Raw genomic sequence first — 23,337 nt, 5'->3', positions numbered from 1 at the left:
AGCTACTCTCTGAAGACTGGAGAAGAGACCCTCTTATGAGGGGTTTGGGCAGGGGAAGGACTAGACCAGGGGTCAGCAAACTTTTTCAGCAGGGGGCCAGTCCACTGTCCCTCAGACCTTGGGGGGGGGCTGGACTATATTTTTTGGGGGGAGGGGAATGAACGAATTCCTATGCCCTACAAATAACCCAGAGATGCATTTTAAATAAAAGCACACATTCTACTCATGTAAAAACACGCTGATTCCCGGACCATCCGCGGGCCGGATTTAAAAGGCGATTGGTCCGGATCCGGCCCCCGGCGCCTTAGTTTGCCTACCCATGGACCATGTGAAAAATGAATATCATATTTTAGCTGCAGTACATTCATCTTCAGCTTTGTATTCTTGTTATAAAAAAGCGCGCCTAGCCATTCCATTGTGGCGCCCATAACTTAGGTTTAAAGAGCTCCTAGTTTTCCTATCTCAGTTTCTAACATTGCCCCCAGGGAGCCCATAAGCCTTGCTGAACGCAGAGCTCCGAGTCCTCACAAGACGCAGCCGGCCCTCTTAATAGCCTCCTGAGGGAGAGGGGTGGGCGGGGTTGACTCCAGGAGCAGGTGCGTCTCCTCCTTCCCGGCATCCACTCCGAACGGAGGGGCGGGAGGAAGGCCTCTTATGGCGGTGCCTGGCTGGTGATGACATCAGGAGGCGACGAGTCGCGAAGTTTGGCTCCGCGCGGTGGGGGCGGCTGGGGGTTGCGCGCGGGTTGCCTTGACGCCGGCCAGGGGCCGCTCCTCGCCTGCCTGCCGGGCCGCCGCGGAGGGTAAGCCGAGCACCGGCTGGAGGGGTGCGGGGAAGGCGGGGCTCGAAGCGGCCCCGAGCCGTCCATAATGGGCTTCGGGCCTGCCTGCGCCGCCTGCTTCGGGTGCTGCAGCCTTGAAGCGACGCGGGGCGCGGACTCCCGGAGCCGCTTCCCTTGGTCAGAGCGGCAGCCCTGAGGCACGTGTTTCCCGGGGGTAAACGCCGCTAAAGTCCAGTGGGACTAAGTGCCGAGTAAGCGTGACAAGGGTCGCCCTTCGAGTTCTCGGTTAATCCGGAATTCGTCGTGCGAGCCCCCTGGGGATGGAGTTAAACCCCGTTGAACTCAGTGGCATTCGAGTCACAGCAAACGCGAGACGTGTGTGAGCACGAGGTTTTGTTCAGGTTTATTCGAAAGCAAGTCCCCCTGGACTGAGGGGAGGTCCTGTGCCCTGAATGGCAACCTTTAGCATAACCGTCTGTTTAAAGCCCACAATGCAGAAGCTGTTGGTGCTGGGGTGGTGACGAGGGCAATTTTTCATTTAGGTCATCAGAGGGACTTCTATATCGAATATGGGGAACTTCTGGACCCCTGGAAGTACAGTGGTACCTCGGGTTACGTACGCTTCAGGTTACAGACTCTGCTAACCCAGAAATATTACCTCGGGTTAAGAACTTTGCTTCAGGATGAGAACAGAAATCGTGCCCCGGCGGCGCGGCAGAAGCAGGAGGTCCCATTAGCTAAAGTGGTGCTTCAGGTTAAGAACAGTTTCAGGTGAAGAACGGACCTCCAGAACGAATTAAGTACGTAACCAGAGGTACCACTGTAGTAGGAGTACGACTGGTCTTGTTCCTGGTTGCTGCCTTTGCTGGCTGCTGCTGATGGAACAAGAAGCTGGAGGATAACTGGTTTCCCATCCTTGCCCTATGAAAAGAAGCATTAGAGGATTCTGCCGGGCAGTATCAGTTGTTCATCACAGAGACGATCCCTTGAAGCAGGTGTGCCCAAGAAGCTTGGTGATTTGCCCACAGAGTGGCTCAGGTTATACTAGTGTGTGTTCACTCCTGGTTGTGTTTGGATTTGGTTCAACTTCAGTTATTTCAAAGGTGGAATTCTGAAATGGTTTTAGTGAGAATGGTTGAATCAAACTGGGCTGCGATGAGTATCATGCTGGAACAGATTGGATGTTGTGTTTATGATGATAGAAGAAAGTGTGAAGTAGTGAGGGAGGAGATTGAAGTAGCAGAATGGGTAGATTTTACTTACTCCCTGAATTTCTGAATATTGATAACCCACACTCTACATTAGCCTCAGGAGCTTTGAATATCATCATTGGCTTTGTAGAATTCCATTCAAATATGATAAAAACAATTTGTGCGTTCAGTACACAGAAGCAAAGAGAAAATTGCATGCTATTTTATATAAACACTGCTGCACAAGCATGGACTTCTGCAAGGATGTCCTCAACCCTGTTCAGCCTGCCACAAAACATCTCTGGAGTGTCAGGGGAACCCTCCCCCCACCAGTGTTGAGGGTGATCACCCAGATCTCTAATGAGACATTGCAGGGTGTGTGGAGAGCTGCACATGGTCCCTCTTCAGTTACTCAGCCCAGTTACAGAGATAAATGGGGCATTGTGGAAGGGCATCAAGCCTTGATGAATGGGAGGGATTGAAGGTGATAAGGTTTTCAGCCTTTACCAGCGATTACAAGATATACCAAAGCTCTGTTTGCCTGGAAGTAAGCCTCATTGAATTGGGACTTACTTTTGTGTAGACAGAATTGTGTTATGAGACTGGAGTTCTGTGATCACTTACTCAGGAATAAAATCCATGGGCTTCGATCGGAGCCATTTTTGGATTGGGCTGTAGGTAAAACTTTTAACAGAAGAAATGGTTTAGCTATGTGCCCTAGCTACATTATAATATAATGTCAAATGCCTTATCTTTACCACTGGTTGGATACAAAATTCTATAATTATGAGCACCTTAGATCTATGCTTTCCTTTTTAAAAAAAGAGACAAATGGAGGATTTTGGGGGGAAATGTTTCAGGTTAGATCCAAAGAAGTGTGAGGAGACCCTCACTTGCACAATGGAGCTTTCATAGCTATTGCTCCCTGCAACACCAAAAAGCTCCTAAGGGTTAAAGGTCCTTATGAAATGGCAAGAAGTGGGTGGGGCTCAGGATACTCACAGAATTTGGTGGCAACTTCCCTTGTATCAAGAGAAGTGTCATTCTGCACATGTAAGGCCCTTTTGGATCCAAGTTATAGTACTCTTTGAAGAATTCAGGAGTTCTTTTAAAATACTAGAAAATGTTTTATTCACATGTCCTAATTGCTTGCCTTTAAAGGTTCAGAATTTACTAGGAGAGAGGCTTCAATGTAGATCTGTTTTATGGAAAGTTGGATAGTATGTCACAGCATTTGACAATAGGAAATGTCACAAGAATGCTCAGCATATTAAATAAACTTCCTTTAGGAGGTGTTAGCTTCTACTGAGTTCTGTTTTTTCTGTCTTTTGGATTCTACCTAGAAATGGATGTCCTTGAGGGCTCCATGGAGCGACATTGGCAGTGCAGTAATGTTAAAATAAATAAAATATATCTGCTGGCCTTCTTGCTGCCAATCAGCATCATGCAGATTCTGTGTTGTGCATCTGAGTGAGTTCAAAGGAACTGCTGTTACATTTGAGAAGGCTTGGGTAAGTTCTTTTATGACGGAAGGCTGCTCATTTTGTAACTGTTTGAGGACATTGTGTATTACCTTGAGCTTGAGGACAGTAACATGCCATTTTTCCATGCTGGGGCTAGGAAATACAGCTTCAATGAGAGAATGAATAAAGAGTTTTGGAATTACCTTTGATGCAGATATTTCAGAAGTTGAGGCTCTCTCAGTGTTAACAATTCCCCATTCTAAACTTAGTGATGAACACTGTGAGGTGCACAGTGTGAGCAGGAATTCACATTTTATTTTATTTGTTTTTTCAACAGAAGGCAATTCTGCAATAAAGAGTGTCTGGAACTGACAAAGGGTTACAACTTGAAGAACGCAAGATGGATAAAAAAGCATTTGAGATGGTGCTTGATGAAATTAGAAAGGTAATTAGTGATTAAACCAATATAACAGAACAGCTCAACTGTAAAAAATGTAAAAACATTAGTCTAGGAAAGAAACTTTATATTGTGCAAATATGTCTTCTATATTCTGTTACAGGAGTTCTGTGTCTTTAACATATAACATATAACATAACATTTAAATGGCATATAATGCGCCTTCTTATAAAACCAGTAATAAAACCCAGGATGTTAACAAGAACCCATTGGTCATTGTGTGGCTTCACACATCCCACCACTGCTTTGGTTACCCTTACATTTTGTTACTCAACAAAGCCCTACTCTGAGTAGAACACTTGAAATTAATGAACCTAAGATAGTCATGTCCATTAACTTCAGTAGGCCTACTTTGAGCAGGGCCAGTGTTGTTTCTAAAGATACTTTGATAGGACTTATTTCATACTAAGTATGGTAGCAGTGCAGAATTTATAGCAGGAATGAATACCTTTTCCATTTTCTTATGGGCAAACCTCCAGGCACCACGTACTTCTGGTGACAGAGCCAGAGACAAAACTGGGTGGAAGTGGGGGGCAAAAGGGCACAGAGTAACTGACTGATTCTTACTTTGTGCACTGGGTTACATTAAAGCCATGCAAACATAAAAGGTTTACACACACACAATGTAATCTAGGGAAGCCAAAAGCATTATCAAAGTTTAAGTACATTCCAGCCAGGCGGAAGTATCCAAGGAAGGTACAGAGAAGGCCTGGGCCTAAAGTGCTATATGCTCTGATTTCAGATAGTTTTATGCCTTCATTACTATAGTTTTGCAAACTAACCTATGGTTTTTTTTGTGTTTCATAGGCTGTGTTGATGGAATACAAATTGAAAGCTATTGAATATGTACATGGATACTTTTCTAGCGAACAGGTAATGCTGAAGAACAAATAAGTTGTGCAAAGCTCTGGAAAGTATTGCAAGGCAACTGTCACTATAGCAGGGGCTCTTCAAGTGTTGTTAGATTGCAACTCCCTTCATCTTTGGTAGTTGGCCATGCTGGCTTGGAACTCTTGGGAGTTGGGAGTTGAACAGCTTCCTGATCTCTGTGCTGCAGCATGAATAATTCTGCTAAAGGTGCCTTGTTTTTCCTCTCAGCTTGGGAGAGTGAGATGAGTGTAAATGTCGAGTTTCCCCCTCTAATTTAGGGCCCTACCCTGTGAAGCAAGAAAATAGTATATTTATGAAGCCTGATTCTGTGCTCTGCTGGGTATGGGTGAATTTCATGCTCCAGGAGTGGGACCAGATCCTTACACCAGGGGTTCTCAGACTCTGTGCCCACAATGCCCACTTTAGACAGCTGGAAATTACTGAAGTCCACCAGTCACAAAATGGTGGTGCAGGGCAGAGCCAGTCACAAGATGGAGTCAGTTTCTGAGCAGCTGTTAGTTGCTGACATTGGTGGTTTCTACAGTTATCTAATCCACCTATGGAAATTGCTAAATTCTTTACCACAGTTTTCTTTTCATCAAGGAGCACAGATGATCAGCTTTCTTCAAGTCATAGTACTGTGAAGTTTTAGGTAGAATCTGCCGATTCAGAGACTCTAAACGGAGAAGTCTTTTTCTTTCATATTTCACCCCCCACAATGCCTCTTAAAATATCTTTACTCATTTTCTGTAATTTCTTCTCCTTCTATGTTTGTACCTTATTCCCTCCCAACTGACAATTTCTTTCCTAATTCCTAAATGTTCCTGTTAGATTCACTGCTTCCTGCTATTACAGCTTTCTTCTCTTCTCCCCTTTCTTTCTATTTTCAGTTTATTATTAATAAATATCTCACTTTCTGATTTCCTTCCACAACTCCTCTAGCCCTTTTCCCTCAGAGGAAGGAGACCTTCCTTTCCTCCTCCTCCTCCTGCCCCCCCCAACTGCCCAAAATATTTGTCTCCCAGCCACCTTGCAGTGTCAAGGAGTCAGTGATGCTGGCACTGGTCCAACCAAAGGGCTGTGGAATAGCTAGGGGACAGGATAGGCAGACAAGCGAAGAGGCATTGGGCAGGCTGTAGCATCTAAGGTCCACTGTTTGAGAAGTACTGCCTTACGACGAGGTAGATGCTGCCATGAATGTAGCTGCATCTGCATTCAGATTTCAAATACAAAAAAATAGCTTATTAAACTGAGGTTCAAGATTTGGATAACTTTGAAATTCCGTTTCTAAAAATGTTCAATTGTGTGGTACTATTTTAGATTTAAATTTCGTCAAACTGGTTCACAGCTATTAAAGAATCAACGAAAACCATTCTACAAAAGTTTCTGAGAAAACCTTTTTACTTCTAGCTGCAAGTGATGTACAGATGTGTGCATTTGTTCAGTGACAGTTTTTGCAGGAGTGATGAACTGTCGGATTTCTTTCGTTGCAGATTGTTGAATTACTGAGGTACTTTTCTTGGGCTGAACCACAGTTAAAAGCAATGAAGGCATTGCAACATGTAAGTTTTTTCATTGAAGCAGTAGATTTTGTTGAATTGCATTTCTCTGGTCTTATAGCCATAGTAGCATTTACTTGGTTTCCAGCAGCAGGTTTGGATTGGACTACTCATTCGTATTATCACCGCAGTCCTTAAAGATGACTTCAAATCCTGATTGTGCATGATTCTGACATGCTCACTTTTTGGGGGGCCGTTTAGCCTCCCTGTTCAGCTAATGCTGCGTATTCCATCCTATTCTCCCTTCTTTGTAAAGGCTAGCTGAGTCAGTATTGAATGTTTCAAATACTGTGGCTTGTATCCAGAGGGTTTTCCCTTCCACACCTCTCCCCTGTGCCAACTTCTTCTCTGGATTTGAGAGGAGTGAGGGAGTTGCAGGCAAGTGGAAAAAATTGGCAGAGAATGGGATACGCAGTGGGGAGGAAGGGAAAGCTCTGTTGCCAAAGCGATGCAACCTTTGTTGTGATCTCATGTACAGTCTGGTGGTAGCTTGTGTGTGCTGTGGGCCTATAGTTGGAAATAACATTATACTTGTAAATTGTCTGTTCTGCTGCAGTGTAGTGGTTAGACCTACAGTAGGTGATTTTCAGGTTCTCTACTGCCTTTTCATGCTGTCATTATGAACAAAAGCCTTGTTCAGCAAGCTGTTGAAGCGTTGGTCTGTACCCAGGTAGCCAGCATTTAGTCCCATCATCTGGAGGCTGCAGTTCCAGTCATCCCTGATCATTGCTTATGCAGGCTGGGAGTGATGGGAGTCACAGGGCAACAGCAGGATGGGCACCACATCAGTTACCTCTGATTAGTCTGTGCACTCTGATCCAATCATTGGTAGCCAAAAACTCAATGACCTTTTTTCTTCTTCATACAATTTTTATACCACTTGATTGTAAAAAACAACAACCACCCTTAATGCGGACATGTGATTCTTCAGCTAATGTACGTGAATAGGGATTGCTGAAACTTTCTTTTCTTTTCTTTCTAGAAAATGGTAGCTGTTTCTGCAGCAAAAGTGGTTAACATCCTGAACTGCTTCACTTTTAGCAAAGACAAGCTTATTGCACTAGAACTGTTGGCTTCGTAAGTATTGGCTGTTGATTAGCATCCCATGCAGACTGTTACCGTTAGTACTAGCATATGTCCTCTTGGTATTTTGGTTTGATGGAGGCTTGAATGGTTAAGATCCTTGACCTCATGGGCTGTGACTGGGGAGGGGAGGGTATCTTCTTGCACTGATAGCTTATTTGTGTGTGTATAATTGTATAGTACTGGTCCATCTCCTTTCTGTTCAAATTAGCTTTGTTGTTATGATGCTGCTGCTGAGGAATATTAAGTAGCACAACTGATAAATACTATTGACTTCTGCATGAGAGCCGCTAACAGTTTCTAAACAGAGTGCTTCGTTTTATAGCAATATTATTGATGCTCAGAATTACCGCCTTATTGAAGATCTCTTCAGAACTAGCATGTCTGAGAAGAAGAGATGCAGGAGAATTCTTGAACAGGTATTACTGCACGGCTGCATTCATGAAAACTTTGAAACGCATAGGGACAAAATGCATAGTTTTGGAGGTTTTCAGGACATTGCATGATATTGTACGTATCAAAGAGATTGAGTCTATGGAGAAATGGAGACTTTCTCTGCAAGTTTTGCATTCTCCCTTGAATGTATAATTTGCCCTTGTATTGTCAGTTTGCTCTGCCGCTACTATGGGGCTGTGGTTCTTTGTTTTAGATCTGTCTGTGGATTTTAAAAGAAGCACTACTTCAGTTGCACAAACAAGTATGAGGTAGCTCTATGAGGCATTTCATTGACTGGTCCCATGATGAGTAGGAATTGAACCTTTGGGCTAAGTTTATGACTTACCCAATCACAAACACAGCCTATTATAATCTGGAATGCATTACATTGCTGTAATAATAGGAAAGTCAAATAATAAATTCTCATGGTTGAGATACAGTGTTAAGAACCTGAAACTGTTCTTAACCCGAAGCACCACTTTAGCTAATGGGGCCTCCTGCTGCCGCCGCGCCACCAAAGCACGATTTCTGTTCTCATCCTGAAGCAAAGTTCTTAACCTGAGGTACTATTTCTGGGTTAGCGGAGTCTGTAACCTGAAGCATATGTAACCCGAGGTACCACTGTAATTCAAAGCAAACAGCTGCAAAAAGCTTAAGGTGTCTTCAGAGCTTCACAGAACATCTCTTCAAAATCCCTAATATGAAACTGCTGCACCACATGACCTTTCCCCCAGGGCGAAGGCGCATACTTAGTACAGGCTTTCCACCTAAGGATTATGCTAATCCCAGTCCCTGGTTCAAAAAGATGTTCCACTGGGGTATGTCCACTGGGCCCCCATCACCCAGCTCTGCTCTAAGGAAATTATCAGGCCTTAGAGAAGGGGAATGGAGAGGCAGTGGCTTGCGAGAACAAGCCGTCTGGGCTGTACTGAAATGTTCATGATGCCCTTGGAATCTGATAGCTTGACCTTTACACCCATTCTTGTGTATTCATAAAACATGTTATTTTGCCACCACTTAATATAGTTGTGTTGGAATCTAATGCTGCCCTTTGTTTTGTTTATATTGCAGGCTTCCAAAGCAGGGTGCAAAGCACCTCACGCTATGATATCTTCCTGTGGCATGATTCCAGGAAACCCTTACCCAAAAGGAAAGCCCAGCCGCATAAATGGAATTTTCCCAGTATGATCTTACTGAATATACTTGTCATTTTCATTTGGGGGATTGGTGGTGGAATATAAAAGTAGCATTGCTACAATAAATTGCTTATAAAAATGAAAGAATAACAGCAAGCCTGTCTTCATCAGTATTGGGCAAATAATAAAAAGAACGTTTTGTTAAAAAGATAATGTAATTCCTAATTTGTTTCTCTTTAGTTAAAAAACAACAAACAGGCCTCATTATAGAGAAGCATATACTACTTGGAATAACTAAAATCTGCTTGGAATAATTGGTTTTGAAGAAGAAAATAACCAGTTCCTGTTAAAAGCAGAAAACCCAAAAATCATTCCAATAGTAGTTCTCTTGAGAAGAATTGCACATGTATTCTCCCACCATGCAAAGGGGGAGCAGTTCCATGCCCTCCGCGTTGGGCATGACCAGTAGCACTTCCCACTTGTGTCTGCTTTCTTAAAGGGCAAGTGGCTATGGGAATGGGGATGTTGCACTTTTAGCTGTGTGCATCAAGGCATCCTTGCACCCTGGAACCCTGCATGATCAGAGTACTCCAGGTTGCATCAACACTTTTATTGTAAAGTTTTGTGGAACCCCTGAGGGGTTTTTGTGGAACCTAAGGGTTCCACAGGAGCCTGGTTGAAACCACTGCCTTCGAACGTGTGGCCTGAAACTTCACTCTGAGAGCATGTTTACTCAGAAACTATTCTACTGTATTCAGTGGGTTTACTTCTAAGTGAATGTATAGAATTCTAGCCTTAGTTGCTTAAATGTCACAGAAAATCTTAATTTATTCTGGTGAAGCTGTCTTTCATGGTTCCGTGGGGGTGTTTTCCTGATAATGGGTGCTAGGCAGACAGTTAGAGCTACTCTAAGTATATCCTATCTATCTATCCATCTATATCTGTCTCTTACAAATGTGCTTTCTGTAACCCACATTTGCTTTCCACACAGTAGAGAGCTTGGTCTTTAATAGTGGGTACTCCTTTTTTCCAGGGGTCACCTGTCAAAAAGGAGAATGAAGACAACACTAATGAAGGCAAGGGAATAGCAGCTCGTATCCTTGGACCATCCAAACCAGTAGGCCTACAAAATTACATTTTTATAAGCTTCATTATTAGGGTTGCTCCTGTTGTTGAAAACAGAAGAGAGTTACTTGGGAGAGAAGTAACAGCAGGGTGAAAATGGTGCAAGAACAAAAAGGGACTGTAATAAAAATAGTTTAAAAGAATGAATTCTGCATGCTTACAATGTAAAGTTTGGTGGTTTTTTTAAGAAAGGAGGAAGGAGAAAAGGAGGTGGTAAAGATAAGTTTCCAAATACTGTTTGAATGCAATGAAGGAGAAGAATCAGTGATAGTGCATTGTATTCACAGCTGAACGAATGTCACAGAGTTGGCATAAGCTGACTACTTCTTCCCTGGTCGCCTCCTGAAAATGCTCCATTGGAGGTTAGGGGACCATCCTGAATTGTGTGGTGGAAGAAGTGGACATTCCAGAAAAAAACGAGCAGAGACTTCTTGGATTACTGGCCCAGCTAGTTCAGTTCTGTCTGCAGTGACTGGTACTGGCCCTCAAGAGTTTCAGACAGGAATCTTTCCCAGTCCTACCTGAAGATTGCAAAAAGAGTTGAATATTAGACCTTTTGCATCCAAAGCATGTGAACTGTTGCTAAGGTGCAGCTCTTCCCTACAGTTGGCAAGATTAGAAATTCATGAGTTCAGTTGATTTGTTCATAGCAGAAGGGTAGTGACTCAAGAAGCCTCAAATATATCTGAGAGAAGGTTTTCCACCGTAGAGTTTAAAGGCAGATAGGTCATATCAGTTACTGGTTATTGGGGCATGTTAAAGGCAAACTGCACTGTAGGCAGTAGGCTTCCAATGCAGAAGTCGAAACCAAGTAAGAAAGCCTGTGAAAATGGTCAGCTGGAATTTTGAGAAATGAGCAAAATGCACTTCCCTTCAAAATATTTCAGTAATGAAAAAAACAGTATATAATTTCTGGTACAAAATGAGGGGGGATTTACCATTGCCTTTGCAATAGATTAATGTGTAAATGTTCAGTTTTGACAAACTCTTGTCCCTCTTGTTTAGGCCCCAGCAACATATAATCCACACAAGCCTGTTCCTTATCCTATCCCTCCTTGTCGACCACATGCAACCATTGCACCAAGTAAGCCCATCATTCCTGTTTGTTTTCTGTGATCATTTCCCCTTTACACTGTGGAAGAATGTTCACATTCTCGAAAGGCAATACCCTCAGTTATTTTCTTAAATATATGCTTCAGATCTCTTACTGTTTACACTATTTGCATGATGGAGTAAAATTTAGTGACTTTCATAGCTCTCCTCTAAATTTTGTCCAACTTGTTAATGTCCTTCAGTTGTGATGTTTGAAGCTCAAAACAATTCTCCATAGATAATTATATACCTGCTGAGTCTTGGAGCTGATTCTCCTACTCGTTTCTGCTTCCTACCCAGCCTAAAACAATCCCTTATGCATACTTTATTGACTCTTAATGAGTAATTAAACTGAAAGAATAGTTCCTGCTTTGTTTTTTGAAAAATCAGGAGCAGTGAAAGAAAAATGAGATTTCTGAAATATTGGGGCGCAGTTGCTTGCAGGGTTTGGACACATGGGTGGGACAGCAGAAATCCACTTTGCTGCTAGTGTTTGACACCTTATACCTGCCTTTTCATAGTTTCTAATCTTAAATGTGGGGAATTTCAGCTGAATACTTAATGGCACTTTAATCTGTTAAAGGAATACTGAAAGCTCAGGATATTTTTGCAGGGGGTGGGGAGTTGATGTAACCTTTTAAATTAACTAGTTTAGCATTGAAAGCTCAGGATTCTGTGACTGTTTGAGAATTCAGTGTAAGGTGATATTCCGCATGCAGTTTCAACCGTTCAAACAACTTGCTATATTTATTTCTTCGTTTAAAACAACTGCCTTCTTTCACAAGGCGAATTCAAGGTTTACGTAAGAGCACATCCTAATGAAAGTAAAAAAAAATAGAGTATCAACTTAAAATATTATCAGATATATCAGCCATGGAGGTAAACATTACTAAAATAACATAACGGGGTTCAGAAAGCAATGAACAAGCCTTTCAGAACAGCCGTGTCTCTGCCAGGCATTTACAACAACAAAGTGTTGGGATCTGATGAACCTCTCTTGAGAGGATGCTTCCTGAAGTATGTGCTTCTGCCTGCTCCAGGTAGCTGCCCACCATATCTCATTGGCAGTGATATCTGGAGCAAGGGTAGGAAAGGACTTATGGAAGAAGGCAGCCCGTAAAGTATTGAGTAACTGATATGCTGTTTGGAGTTGACCTGTGAAACTTCATTACACCATCATCGTTTGCCTTCTGTTTTCTTTTCCTTAGGTGCTTACAACAATGCTGGTCTTGTTCCACTGGCCAATGTCATAGCTCCAGGCTTGCCAGCTCCACCACCATATGCTTCTAGTCATGTAGGAACAGGTAAAGCAAGAACCCTACAAAAGTCCTGTGTGTCCTGGTTACACACCAGCGTCACCAATCGGTGGGAGAGTCTGTGCCAATGTCTTGGGCCGCAAGCCTGCTCTTGACAACTAGCAAGTCACTGTCAGGCTCCCTCCCTCCCAGTAATAGTTTCTGCAGGGTGGGAAGTGTGAAGAGATTTGCTTCAGAATGGGCTTGAGCAGGGGTAGCCACCATAATACTCTCCAAGTGTTGTTGGACCACAGCTCCCATCATCCATGACCATAGGTCACGCTGGCTGGGGCTGATGGGATTTATAGTCTTCTTGTCACAGGTAGGCAGGAGTGAGAGGAGTGGCCTGGGGTGGAGGGGAAGGCCTCCCATCTCTCAAGGCAATGACGATTGTTAAAATGAAAACAATGAAAGGGAGTTGTTTTTTTAACAGCTTGGTAGTCTCAACAGAATTCTCTTTTCACCTCATTAATTATGTTCTTTATGTAGAAAATGAAGAGCTTTCCAATCAGACAAAATCTTCCCAAAGCCAAGGTAAGCTGTCCACTTGCAGAGACAAGCTGTAGCTGTAGAAACTTAAATGCATGTGGTTGTGAGGATGATAAACATTATTAATTCTGCTGAATGCTGCTTTTTAAAAAAATTAATAAATCCATTTGTATTTGAATAGCAGCAAATGTTAAGGTAAGGTACTTACTATGTTCCTGAGTGTTGGGGTTTTTTAACCAGTTGCTTAGAATTTCTTTTTCTGATGCTATATCTAAACCAGCACTAAATTCATAAGTATATGTCATGATGAGGTACAGAAGTACCTTTCTTAGCCCAAATTGTTAGATACATAAAACTTTGGCATGTGAAAAAATTCACTGCTACTGTCTATACTTGCTCAATTTTGATGCAATAATATTTAATTAAAACCTACTATCATCTGGTTTTGAGCACTGTTGAATAATTACAACGGAAGCACTTCAGAACCTATGTTTCTATGTATAATTTGGTGGTCCCTGTGAGTGAACTTAGCTTCATTGATAATAGTGAATTCTAAATACATAATGGAATAGACAATAAACGTGGACCCTAAAGTGGTATTGTGTTAACATTTTGCAATACTTGAGGGTGGGGGAGGAGGAGGTGGTTTTTATAGTTCAACCCATAAGTTAAAAGTATTTGTTTATCACAAGGGGACAAAAAAACTAGTACCCAGTTGAATTTCTTGTATTTAATTTAGGTAGGAGCTTCAAGTTTCTTCCCTTCTCAGAAAATGCTAATAGCCTCATTTCAACTTAATCACTTTTGGTTTAACAGGAAATAAACATTGGGGTGGTGGTGGGGAAAACATCCATAAAACATGTACCTTCCTGACAGTAATATAAGCCACTTCCTCTTTCATTTGTTATTCCCAAAACCCTTTATTGTGGTAGAAACTCGTGTCTTTCATGAGCTTGGGGCACAGTGCTGCTTTGCATGCTATCTTAGAAGTCAGTGGTAACCGTTCAACATACAGTGTACAGTGGTGCCCCGCAAGACGAATGCCTCGCAAGACGAAAAACTCGCTAGACAAAAGGGTTTTTCGGTTTTGCGTTGCTTCGCTAGACGAATTTCCCTATGGGCTTGCTTCGCAAGACGAAAACGTCTTGCGCTTTTTTCTTAAAGCCGCTTGAAGAGGCGCAGTTGTGACGGACCATGCTTCGCAAGACGAAAAACATCCCAAGATGAAAAGACTTGCGGAATGAATTATTTTTGTCTTGCGAGGCACCACTGTAGTGCAAAAAAAGACTCTGGAACATCAGGTTAGTGAGGGCAGAACCTGCTCCCTATGACCTGAACAGCAGCCTGTACTATAGCATTTCACTTACTGCCAAAGAAGCGAATGACTGCTATTGTCATCTTTGGCAGAGAAATAACAAGGTACACAATCAAAATAAGGCCAGATCTACTGAAGTCTCCATTTTTACAGCCCCCGCCCCCCAAACAAGTGAGCACATTGAGTCTCCATGCCTGGAGTAGAGAGTGAGTGTCAGCAGTTTTGATGCTACCAAAGCAAACTTCAACTAATGTAAAACGTTTTTGACATAGCCTTGCAGGAAAATTGGAAAGCATTGGTGACAGCAATGGCTGCAATTGCTTAGTAAGATTGCTATAAAGAAAGAGAAGTTGCTTGCTTTATCTCCCTGTTTAGCAGAACTAGTCAAAGGTATATTTCATCACCTAGTTGCTTATCAACTACTGCAGCACTTTTACCCAGAACTAATGGCCAACTCCCTATCTTCACCCCCACTATGCTTTTTCCATGTAATACTGTTTTTCCTTTCCTGTTAAAACTCCCACATTTCTCAAGTGTTGCGAGTGCAGCATGACCACTTAGGACTTTTGAGTGCCTTCTGCAAGCGATTCTACTTTCAATAGTATTATGTAGAATTTAGTAACTGAAATTAGGTTTGCGCATCTATTTAAAATATTTATAATCTGCCCGTCATCTAAATTATCCCAGAGCACTTCGCAGCACACATTTTGTTCTTATTGAAACACAAAACTTGCTTGAAAAAGTGTGTTCAGATTAAATTTGCTGCCATTCATCCCCAAAAATTGCTATCCTGACAAATTCTGCTTAACCACAGAAAGTGGAGAGGACACCTGTTTCCATGGAAAGGAGGAGATTCAATGAAGCACAAGTGTCCCTAAGGCATAGCTGTCAAAGTTTCCCTTTTTTAAAGGGAAATTCCCTTATTCCGAATAGGATTCCTCGCAAGAAAAGGGGAAAGTTGACAGCTATGCCCTAAGGCTGCCTCCTAATTTCTTAACAGTAGTTAATCAGGAGTAGTATTATGTCTGCCCCAGCCTTGTCTTGAAAAACTAGGATTTTGAAGTAAGAGAATGCATATCGTATGCCTAAGGCAGGTTTTGTGAACCTTTGACCCTCCAGATGCTACTAGACTACAACTCGCATCATCCCTAACCATTGGCCATGCTGCCTGGGGCTGATGTACAACAACTGGAGGGCCAAAGGTTCACCAGCCCTGGCCCAAAGGAAATCAATAAGTTGTATATGAACGTACTCCTTTGCATTCCTCCTTTTAGTCCTGATATGTAAGGCTAGCTAGACACTGGAAGGTACAGCAACAGGAGATACAGACAAATGAGGGACCACTGACAATATATTGCTGGGTGACAGTACTTGGGATAGCAGGAGAAAGATGGGCCAATATATATTATGGCATGATGACTTCCTAAACATAAGAACTCCTTGCAGACTCTGCCTGTATTTCTGAAAATATTTTTTAGAAAAAAGATGGCTAAACATAATTTTAAAACTAAGAGAGGCTGAAATCCAGCTATTTCTGATACCAAGAATAAAATGTGTTGTGAATAATTTTGCTCTTCTAATGAAGCTAGTACAAAAGGGCAGGGCTTATTTCTCAGTACTAGTCCTGATTGCTAGTTGTCTGGCAACACATCTGGTAATCTATTCAATATTTATTATATGCATAGGAGAAAAATGGACATCATATTTGGTAAAAATGAATGGGGGGCCTTAATTTTTAAAACAACCATGTAGTTAAACTGACAGCAGCAATCATGGAATATGAAAGTGAAACTGGTATTTATATTTGCTTGTCCTACAGTTATTCTTTAACAATGCAAAGAGCAATAAATGAGCTAGTGTTTTGTGTCTCATTTTGCATACCATTTTACTTCTTGCAAGTTATGGTGGTAGCATCTTTTATTTTGCTGTTGTGTAAACTGTGTTACAATGCATTCATGTTGAATACAAGCATTTCTGCTAGTTTCCAAGAATTCTTACCGGTTTTGTTTCTTTCCAGCTTTTGCTACACAAACGAATCATCTCTTTACACCTCATGGTTCTAACCCTGCTGCTACTCCAGCCCCAACCCCATCATCTGTTAAGGCAATAAGCCACTCGTCGTCACTTGCATCGCCAACCATCCCAGGGATAAGCATGTCCACCCCTGTCCTTCCTGCCTTCTCTGGGCAGGTTATCTCTTCGGTCCACCCATCACAGCCATCGACTCCCACCCCTACTGTCATCAAATCCCATTCGCTGCCTGGTGTTCCTGCCACATCTGCTCATTGTGCTACCTCTGCTCCCCTCCCTTCAACTTTTTCTGGGCTGGCTTCCGTGCTGCCTGCCACAGCAGCTCCACAGGGGCTCTCCACGCCATGTGTCACTTCTGTACCGAGCGAAGCTTTTGCATCCGCTTCTACACCATTTGCCAGCCTGCCCTTTTCCGCCGCATCTGTCACTGCCTCAGCTAATAACCCTAATTCATTGTCATCTGCTTTTGCTGGCCTTCCTTTGTCCTTGACCCCCACTCCTCAAGGGATGGCTAGTCCCCTTCCGTCCGCCATTGCTGGTTCTCCTGCCACTAGCCTGCCGTGCCCACTTAACTTGCCCAACCCACTCCTGTCGGTCTTGAAGGGATTCCTGTCCGTAAACGATAGCTCAATAATGAGTTCGGCTGGGCTGCCTTCAGCTGTGACGGCTGAGCTTGCCTCTCTATCTGGTCTTGCCAGCCAGAATTCTGAAGCCCCCTCTTCGTCCAGTAACAAATGTTACACTCCAGCTGCTACCTCTGCCCTCCAGCACCCTTCCACTTCAGGGCTGTCCATTTTCCCAGGGCTTCCATCTCAGCCTGGGGTTAACAATAGCGCAACGCCCCCAACGCAGTCCCCTTTAACCGCAGGGCCGTCCTCCATTATGCCCATCAGTTGTGCTTCCTCAGCTGCTCACGCCCATTGCCCAAGTCCTGCTAATCCCGAACAGCAGGCCTCATCCGCACCAGCTGCCACAGCAATTCCTGCGCTGGTCAAAACGGAGCCCACCAGCCCTACAATTTCAGGTTTCAAAGGCCCTTCCCATTCTTCCGGACCTTCTCATAGCACTTCAGGCTTGTCAGCACTTGGCCATGTATATACCTCCACTAGTTCCTTGCCAGGCAGTTCCCTGAATCCAGCACTCTCTAGCCTCTCCTCCTTGAGCTCTTCTCTCAACAGCTCTCCTTCCATCGCCCCGCATGGCTCATCCGCTCCTATAGCCCCAGTATATAACGCACTTCCTCCATTCACTTCACTGGCCAGCAGTTTTGCTTTTGCCGGCAACCCAGCACTTACCCCAACGGGGTCTCTCTTGCCCATTCCACCTACGACTACATCAGGCATTCCTGCTCCCCATGTGAGCTCTGCGACCAGTGCCCTCCCGACGCTCATTGCTTCAGCGGCTGCTCCAGCTCCCCCATTCCCCCTTAACTTGTGCAGCGCCGTCCCTTCGCTGTTTTCTGTTCCTCAAGTACCTCTAGGCTCATGCAGCTCATCCTTCCCTCCTTTCCCTGTCTCTAACACTCCCTCTGTCACTCCTGCTCTCCCTTCTTTCCCTGGGCTCCAGGCATCTTCTACAGTAGCAGCAGTTGCACCACTGCCGGCAGCTGCCACAGCCCCATCTCCGGCTCCAGTGCTGCCAGGGTTTGCCTCGGCCTTTAGCTCAAACTTCAACTCTGCACTGGTTGCACAGGCCGGGTACGTTGTTGCTCCAAGAGGTCAGGGGGTCTCTTTGGCAAATTGTTGATTATCTTTAATGGTGGTTGTGAAGTTCTAAACATAAGGATAATGAAGTATTGATAACTTGCTTTGAATACCCTGTTTCTTAGCTCTCTGTGTTGCAGGCTAAATTTTTGAACTCGGGCAGAGACCTGTCTATAAGTTTGTAATTTCCTTTAAACCTACCCTACTAACTTGATAAGTACTGAATGTCTTCCTGCTAGAGGATATATGGCTCTTAAATTTGTACTAGGTTCTTTGAGTCCTAAAGTCCTACAGTAAGAACCAACAAATGTGGCACTGGGCTGTATTTTACACATATCTGTTGCCTGAGGTAATCAAATTCCAAATATCAGACATTGGCAAAACAATTTCCACATGGAAAATCCCTCTTGGCAAAATGATAACTGGTCTATTCAGTGCTTGGGCGCACAAATTTGTGTATACAGTATTTAAATTGTAAGAGTTATATGCCACATAGTGCTAAGGTGAACATTCAGTTCGAGCAAGGCTTTCTCCTTGCACAATCAGATTTTCTTCCCTACCTCTTCTCCCCCTAAATTGGTTCTGAGGGTTTGCCCAACCCCCCAGAGCAGATTTGGGGAAAGCATGGGATGTGCAGGGAAAGAGGAGGGAACATCCTGTTGTGCTAGTGCCAATCCTTGCACTAATGCAACTATTTAGTTGTATACGACCTTATGATCATAGCATAGAATCTAATCACTATAATACACTTTGGAATTTTGTATATTAAACTGTTGTTGCAGTGTCTGAAGTTGAACATGTTCCACCTTTGATTCTTTTAGCCTGACTTCCGGGCTTCAGGCCCCTGGAAATACAGTTTTCCCTGGACTCCTCTCTCTTCCTGGCATCCCTGGACTTGCCCAGAGTGCTACACAGTCTTCCCTGCAGGAACTTCAGCACAGTGCAGCTGCACAGTCTGCATTACTGCAGGTAAATACAGAACATAAAAGGAAGATGTAGGCACTGAATGCATTGGTAACAAAGGACAAGAAAACTGCAAGAACGCCATGCTAAAGGTTCCAATTCCTACAATGATAATCAGTTAAGGAGATGTCTGCAAACGTATATGCATGCTTTATTTTGTTTAGACCAGAACTTGGTACTAGATTATAGGAACTAGGAAGGAAAATCTGGGCTCATTTTATATTAGCAGAGTGGGGTCAGAAGGGCTCTTGCAAGAATCTTAGTCCCCAGCCTCAGATGTGCCATCCAGATGTCTTTTGAGCCTTTTGTGGTTAACTAGCCACTTCTAACAGGTTTCTTCCATAACCATGAGGATAAAGCATGCTATTAAAATGAAAGTGGCATTCTACACACATACCCCGATTTTGTAACAACTCTGATCATTACAAGCCCTGTAATGCTTGCAGTCATTTATGCCTCAATATGTTTTATCCACCACACGAAACATTCATTTACTTTCATAGCGTTTATATCCTGCTTCATCCCATGCGCAGGACAGCTAATAGTAAAACTATCAACCCAACTCAATTAAAATTCTATATAAGAGGCAATGAAATCTATGTTTTCAGGGTTGGGAGAGTCTGAAAATGCAAAATAAGTTTATTCAAAGATGTAGATCGTTTCGTTTGCCAATAAATTAGTTTAAAACAATCTTCTATAATCATCCTTATTTAGAAATTCTAAATTTTGCATAAACTAAATAGGTTAAGAACCAAGTATGCAAATATAAACAAACTAAGAGGAGCAAGGCCCCTGCTTGTGGTCTTCTTTTAAACATACTGTTTTGTTTTGTTTTTCTTTAAAGGCACACACTGCGTCTGCTCTGGAGAACTACGCATCCCAACCAGATGGTTTTACTACATATCCCCCTGCGCCAGGAACACCTGGAGCCCCCTTTTCCTTACAGGCAAGTCTTCCCCAGAGTGGATGGCAATAAAGAGCATCTGTTTCACCTGCAGAGAAACCGCTCCTTGAAGAAAGCAGTGATGGCTTGGCAAAGTCCCTGATGATGCTTCCATTGAAGGCTTTTGGGGGGCGGGTGGGGAGGAAGGGAGACATGGACTTCAGTGTGTAGCACTCAAGAGGAAGAGAAGAGGATTCAACGTAGCTGTTATTTCCAGGCTACAAGAAACTGGACTGTTTTTTAAAAAACTTTTTATCAGTAATACAAAGCACTGACAATTTTCTACTCCCTTGTAAGTAGAGGAGGTTGAGAGCCTTTGGACCCTCCTAGGAACTTTTAAAAATGCAGATATTATTGATCCTTCTTTTAAACTAATAATTTGCTGTGGTATCCGTGTCACACGTTCTCCTCAGGATTTATTCTCTGCAATGCATGTTGTATGTATCTTTGATAAAAAGGAAATGTAGATCAGGCTCCCTCTTCGCACATGCTCAGACAATACTTTCTTCAAGTATTAGATCTTGTGCGTCTGCGAAACACCATTCATTGTCATCCTCTGATCCCCTGCCTTTTGTATTATTTTTACTGCCTTTCCCATCCAGATCCGCTCAGATAATCGTCACTGGAAGTAGTAATATTTATCAACTTGAGCTTATTCTTTACACCTGCATGCATCCTACCATCTATCAGTATTTCTTCACTTTTCTAGGATGCCAGGAACACTGCTATATATAGATATATTGGTTTTTTAAAAAAAAAACTTTATGCAAGACCAGATTTGAGAGTACAATTCTTTTAGGTCATGTAAGAGATCATGGTTTGCATTTTGTAATTAACTTGTATTTTGTGTCCCATTCATGGTAATGGCTCTAATATATCAATTATGTATCAAATGTTGCCTAAAATGTCGAAGACCTGCTGATTTGTGAACCAGGTTTCCTTTTTCCTTTCCTTTTTTTGGCCGGGGGGTGGGGTGGGGGGAGTAAGAAGAGAACTAGCTTATAATGCTGTACTGTGGATAAGAATGAATTCTGTGGTTAAATTCTGAAAATGTAAATCTATGAAACATATACACAAAATAAGAATTGTACAAATGAATGAAACTGGGTTTTGCTTCCCCCAATTACACTCCAGGTTACAGATACCAATATAAGACGAAAAGTTTAAAGAATTTCCATCTCTAGCTAGGAATTTATGCAACACAAAATAGGCTCTTGTTATATTAATGAAGTGCTCTATACTGTTTAGCATCTATAGCGATGAGTAGAAAAGCCACAATATTATATCTTTTTAAGAAAGTATTGATCATGTTCTAGAACTACAGTAGAGATGATACTTGATTTTGTGTTTTTAATGTGAACTCTAGGTGAGAATATCTTGCTGTGCATAGCTTAACATCCCTTTTTTCTAAAGATGGGAGTCTACTGGAAGGTAGAGCCTTTCCACAAATGAACAGGCATGAAGAACACTAATGTGTGTGTGTGTATATATCTGTATTTTTATAAACTTTTTTAATAATAAAATGTGTAGCAATGGTACACAAGTTTCTAAAGTAGACCTGAATAAAAAGAAATCTTTACAAAACTTATGTCTTACATAAACACATCCATGTGAGGTGATTTACCTAACTTAAGTCAAATGGTGTGTACTGCATATAGCTTTTGAGGCAGTAGGGCCCCTGTAAAGCACAGAAATTCATTGGAGAGTATTAAAAAGAGAGGAGCTTGAAGAAGTGAGCTTCTGATTACATTGTGGAGGTAAGTGCCCAGACTGGATTGAATGAAGTGGAATTTTATGGCCTGTGTGGAGCAGCCACAGCTGAGATTTTAACAATCTCCAACAGCTGAAATATTTCAGGATACAAAATATTGCACATTTTGAAGGAGAGAGATACAAATCTCCCAAGCTTTTCTTTTAATTGTAGCATATGTAACAAGCCATTTTCTGGGTGGTGTAGAACTACCCTTACACTCATGACGTCCATTTTAAGAGATGTAAGAAGGTTCATTCTTATGATCATGGTTACTAGAAGAGTACATTGGACTACACTGTAGAGAGAAATAATGCTGCTTTTAAACAGCAGAGAAAGTTAGAATTAAGGACTACAAAACAACTCTAGATGGGTAATTCATTTCTAGAATACCCATGAATTGTGAATTTAGAATGCACAATTTCCTTGGTTCCTTAGCCTCCCAAGACAACATGGGCAACATTTTGTTGCCCATGTCGACAAATGAGCAGGTTAGAACCCACATAGCCATCCTCTGTAATTCTACCCCCAGTTCCTTTCTTTGCCTCTCCAAGAAAATGAGGGTTTCTTCCATTAATTCAAAGTCTATTTGTGGAATCGCTGTTATAACCTCAGCTGAGTCCTTATTGGGAAGGGTGGGTAATACATATAATAATCTTGTATTGGTTTTTTTTTATTGTGGGCTTATCTTGCTAGTTTTAATAGCAGTATTTATCTCCCAATTGGGACGCGGGTGGCGCTGTGGGTTAAATCACAGAACCTAGGACTTGTCGATCAGAACGGCGGTTCGAATCCCTGCAACGGGGTGAGCTCCCGTTGCTTGGTCCCTGCTCCTGCCAACCTAGCAGTTCAAAAGCACGTCAAAGTGCAAGTAGTTAAAAGGTACGGCTCTGGCAGAAAGGTAAACGGCATTTCCATTTCCGTGTGCTGCTCTGGTTCGCCAGAAGCGGCTTAGTCATGCTGGCTACATGACCCGGAAGCTGTACGCCGGCTCCTCGGCCAAGAAAGTGAGATGAGCGCCGCAACCCCAGTGTCTGTCACGACTGGACCCCTAATGGTCAGGGGTCCCTTTACCTTTACCTTTTTATCTCCCAATTAAACAAATAAAATCTCAGGTCCATGGTCAATGCTCCATAGCGTTTAAATCCCACATGTTGACATGAAAAATAGTGACTGCAAGCTATCATGGCTGTCTTCTGCTTGACATCTGTTGCCTTGAATGCAAGGTTTCTGTAGAGAATTTTAAGCAAAAATTGTGTGCTCTTGTTTCTATCAAGTGCATCCTATGCTTGAATAAAGGGAAAGCTCCGTCGTTTATTTTGTCTTTTATTTTGGAGGGGGGCTCAGGACAGGCCATAAGACCTGCACCAGCAAGTTAGTACTTCCAGGAGGCTGGAAGTTGCTCCCCAACATGTCTCTTCTCTTGCTACCAGCCTCCTCTGGAGTAAGGCTATGGGAGCCAGGCTGCATGTCATCTGGCTTCCCTCTGAACTGTATTTAAGCCAGGCTCCTTGGAGTGCAGGAAGACCAGAACCAGAAACTTTATTGTCAGTTAACTCTTGTTTTCCTTTGTATTTAAATACTTAAACCTAGGGCTATTTTGTTTCGATGTTGAATTTGTTCTGTTTGCTAACTTGTTTCTTTTAATTCACTGGTA

The 23,337-nt window shown here is 42.7% G+C and overlaps 1 protein-coding gene across 2 annotated transcripts; it reads left to right on the top strand.

The window, feature by feature from the left end:
- The first annotated feature begins 684 nt into the window (after positions 1-684).
- On the top strand, positions 685-21,514 carry PROSER1 (proline and serine rich 1). Of its 2 annotated transcripts, none has more exons than XM_081213378.1 (14): positions 685-802; positions 3,772-3,879; positions 4,699-4,764; positions 6,255-6,323; positions 7,303-7,397; positions 7,729-7,822; positions 8,910-9,020; positions 10,008-10,091; positions 11,105-11,183; positions 12,400-12,495; positions 12,976-13,020; positions 16,308-18,018; positions 18,846-18,993; positions 19,832-21,514. In XM_081213378.1, the coding sequence occupies exons 2-14, from the start codon at positions 3,835-3,837 to the stop codon at positions 19,961-19,963; spliced, it is 2,775 nt and encodes a 924-aa protein (XP_081069504.1). In that variant the 5' UTR covers positions 685-802; positions 3,772-3,834; the 3' UTR covers positions 19,964-21,514. The 2 variants fall into 2 exon arrangements, with proteins under 2 accessions (XP_081069504.1, XP_081069503.1); XM_081213377.1 differs by lacking the exon at positions 685-802 and adding an exon at positions 3,333-3,482.
- The last annotated feature ends 1,823 nt before the right edge of the window (positions 21,515-23,337 follow it).

Source organism: Podarcis bocagei (assembly GCF_964188305.1).
Source record: "Podarcis bocagei genome assembly, chromosome: 1".
Classification (NCBI taxonomy): domain Eukaryota; kingdom Metazoa; phylum Chordata; class Lepidosauria; order Squamata; family Lacertidae; genus Podarcis; species Podarcis bocagei.
Note: the sequence above shows the minus strand (reverse complement) of the source record. Positions and strands in the feature narration are given on the sequence as shown.

Bases quoted from the DNA above. Each gene is read 5' to 3' on its own strand.
- PROSER1 (XM_081213378.1), top strand. From the start codon at position 3,835: ATGGATAAAAAAGCATTTGAGATGGTGCTTGATGAAATTAGAAAG. The intron at 10,092-11,104 runs GTAGGCCTACAA...CCTCTTGTTTAG, and splicing joins TCCTTGGACCATCCAAACCA to GCCCCAGCAACATATAATCC. The intron at 18,019-18,845 runs GTACGTTGTTGC...TGATTCTTTTAG, and splicing joins GCACTGGTTGCACAGGCCGG to CCTGACTTCCGGGCTTCAGG.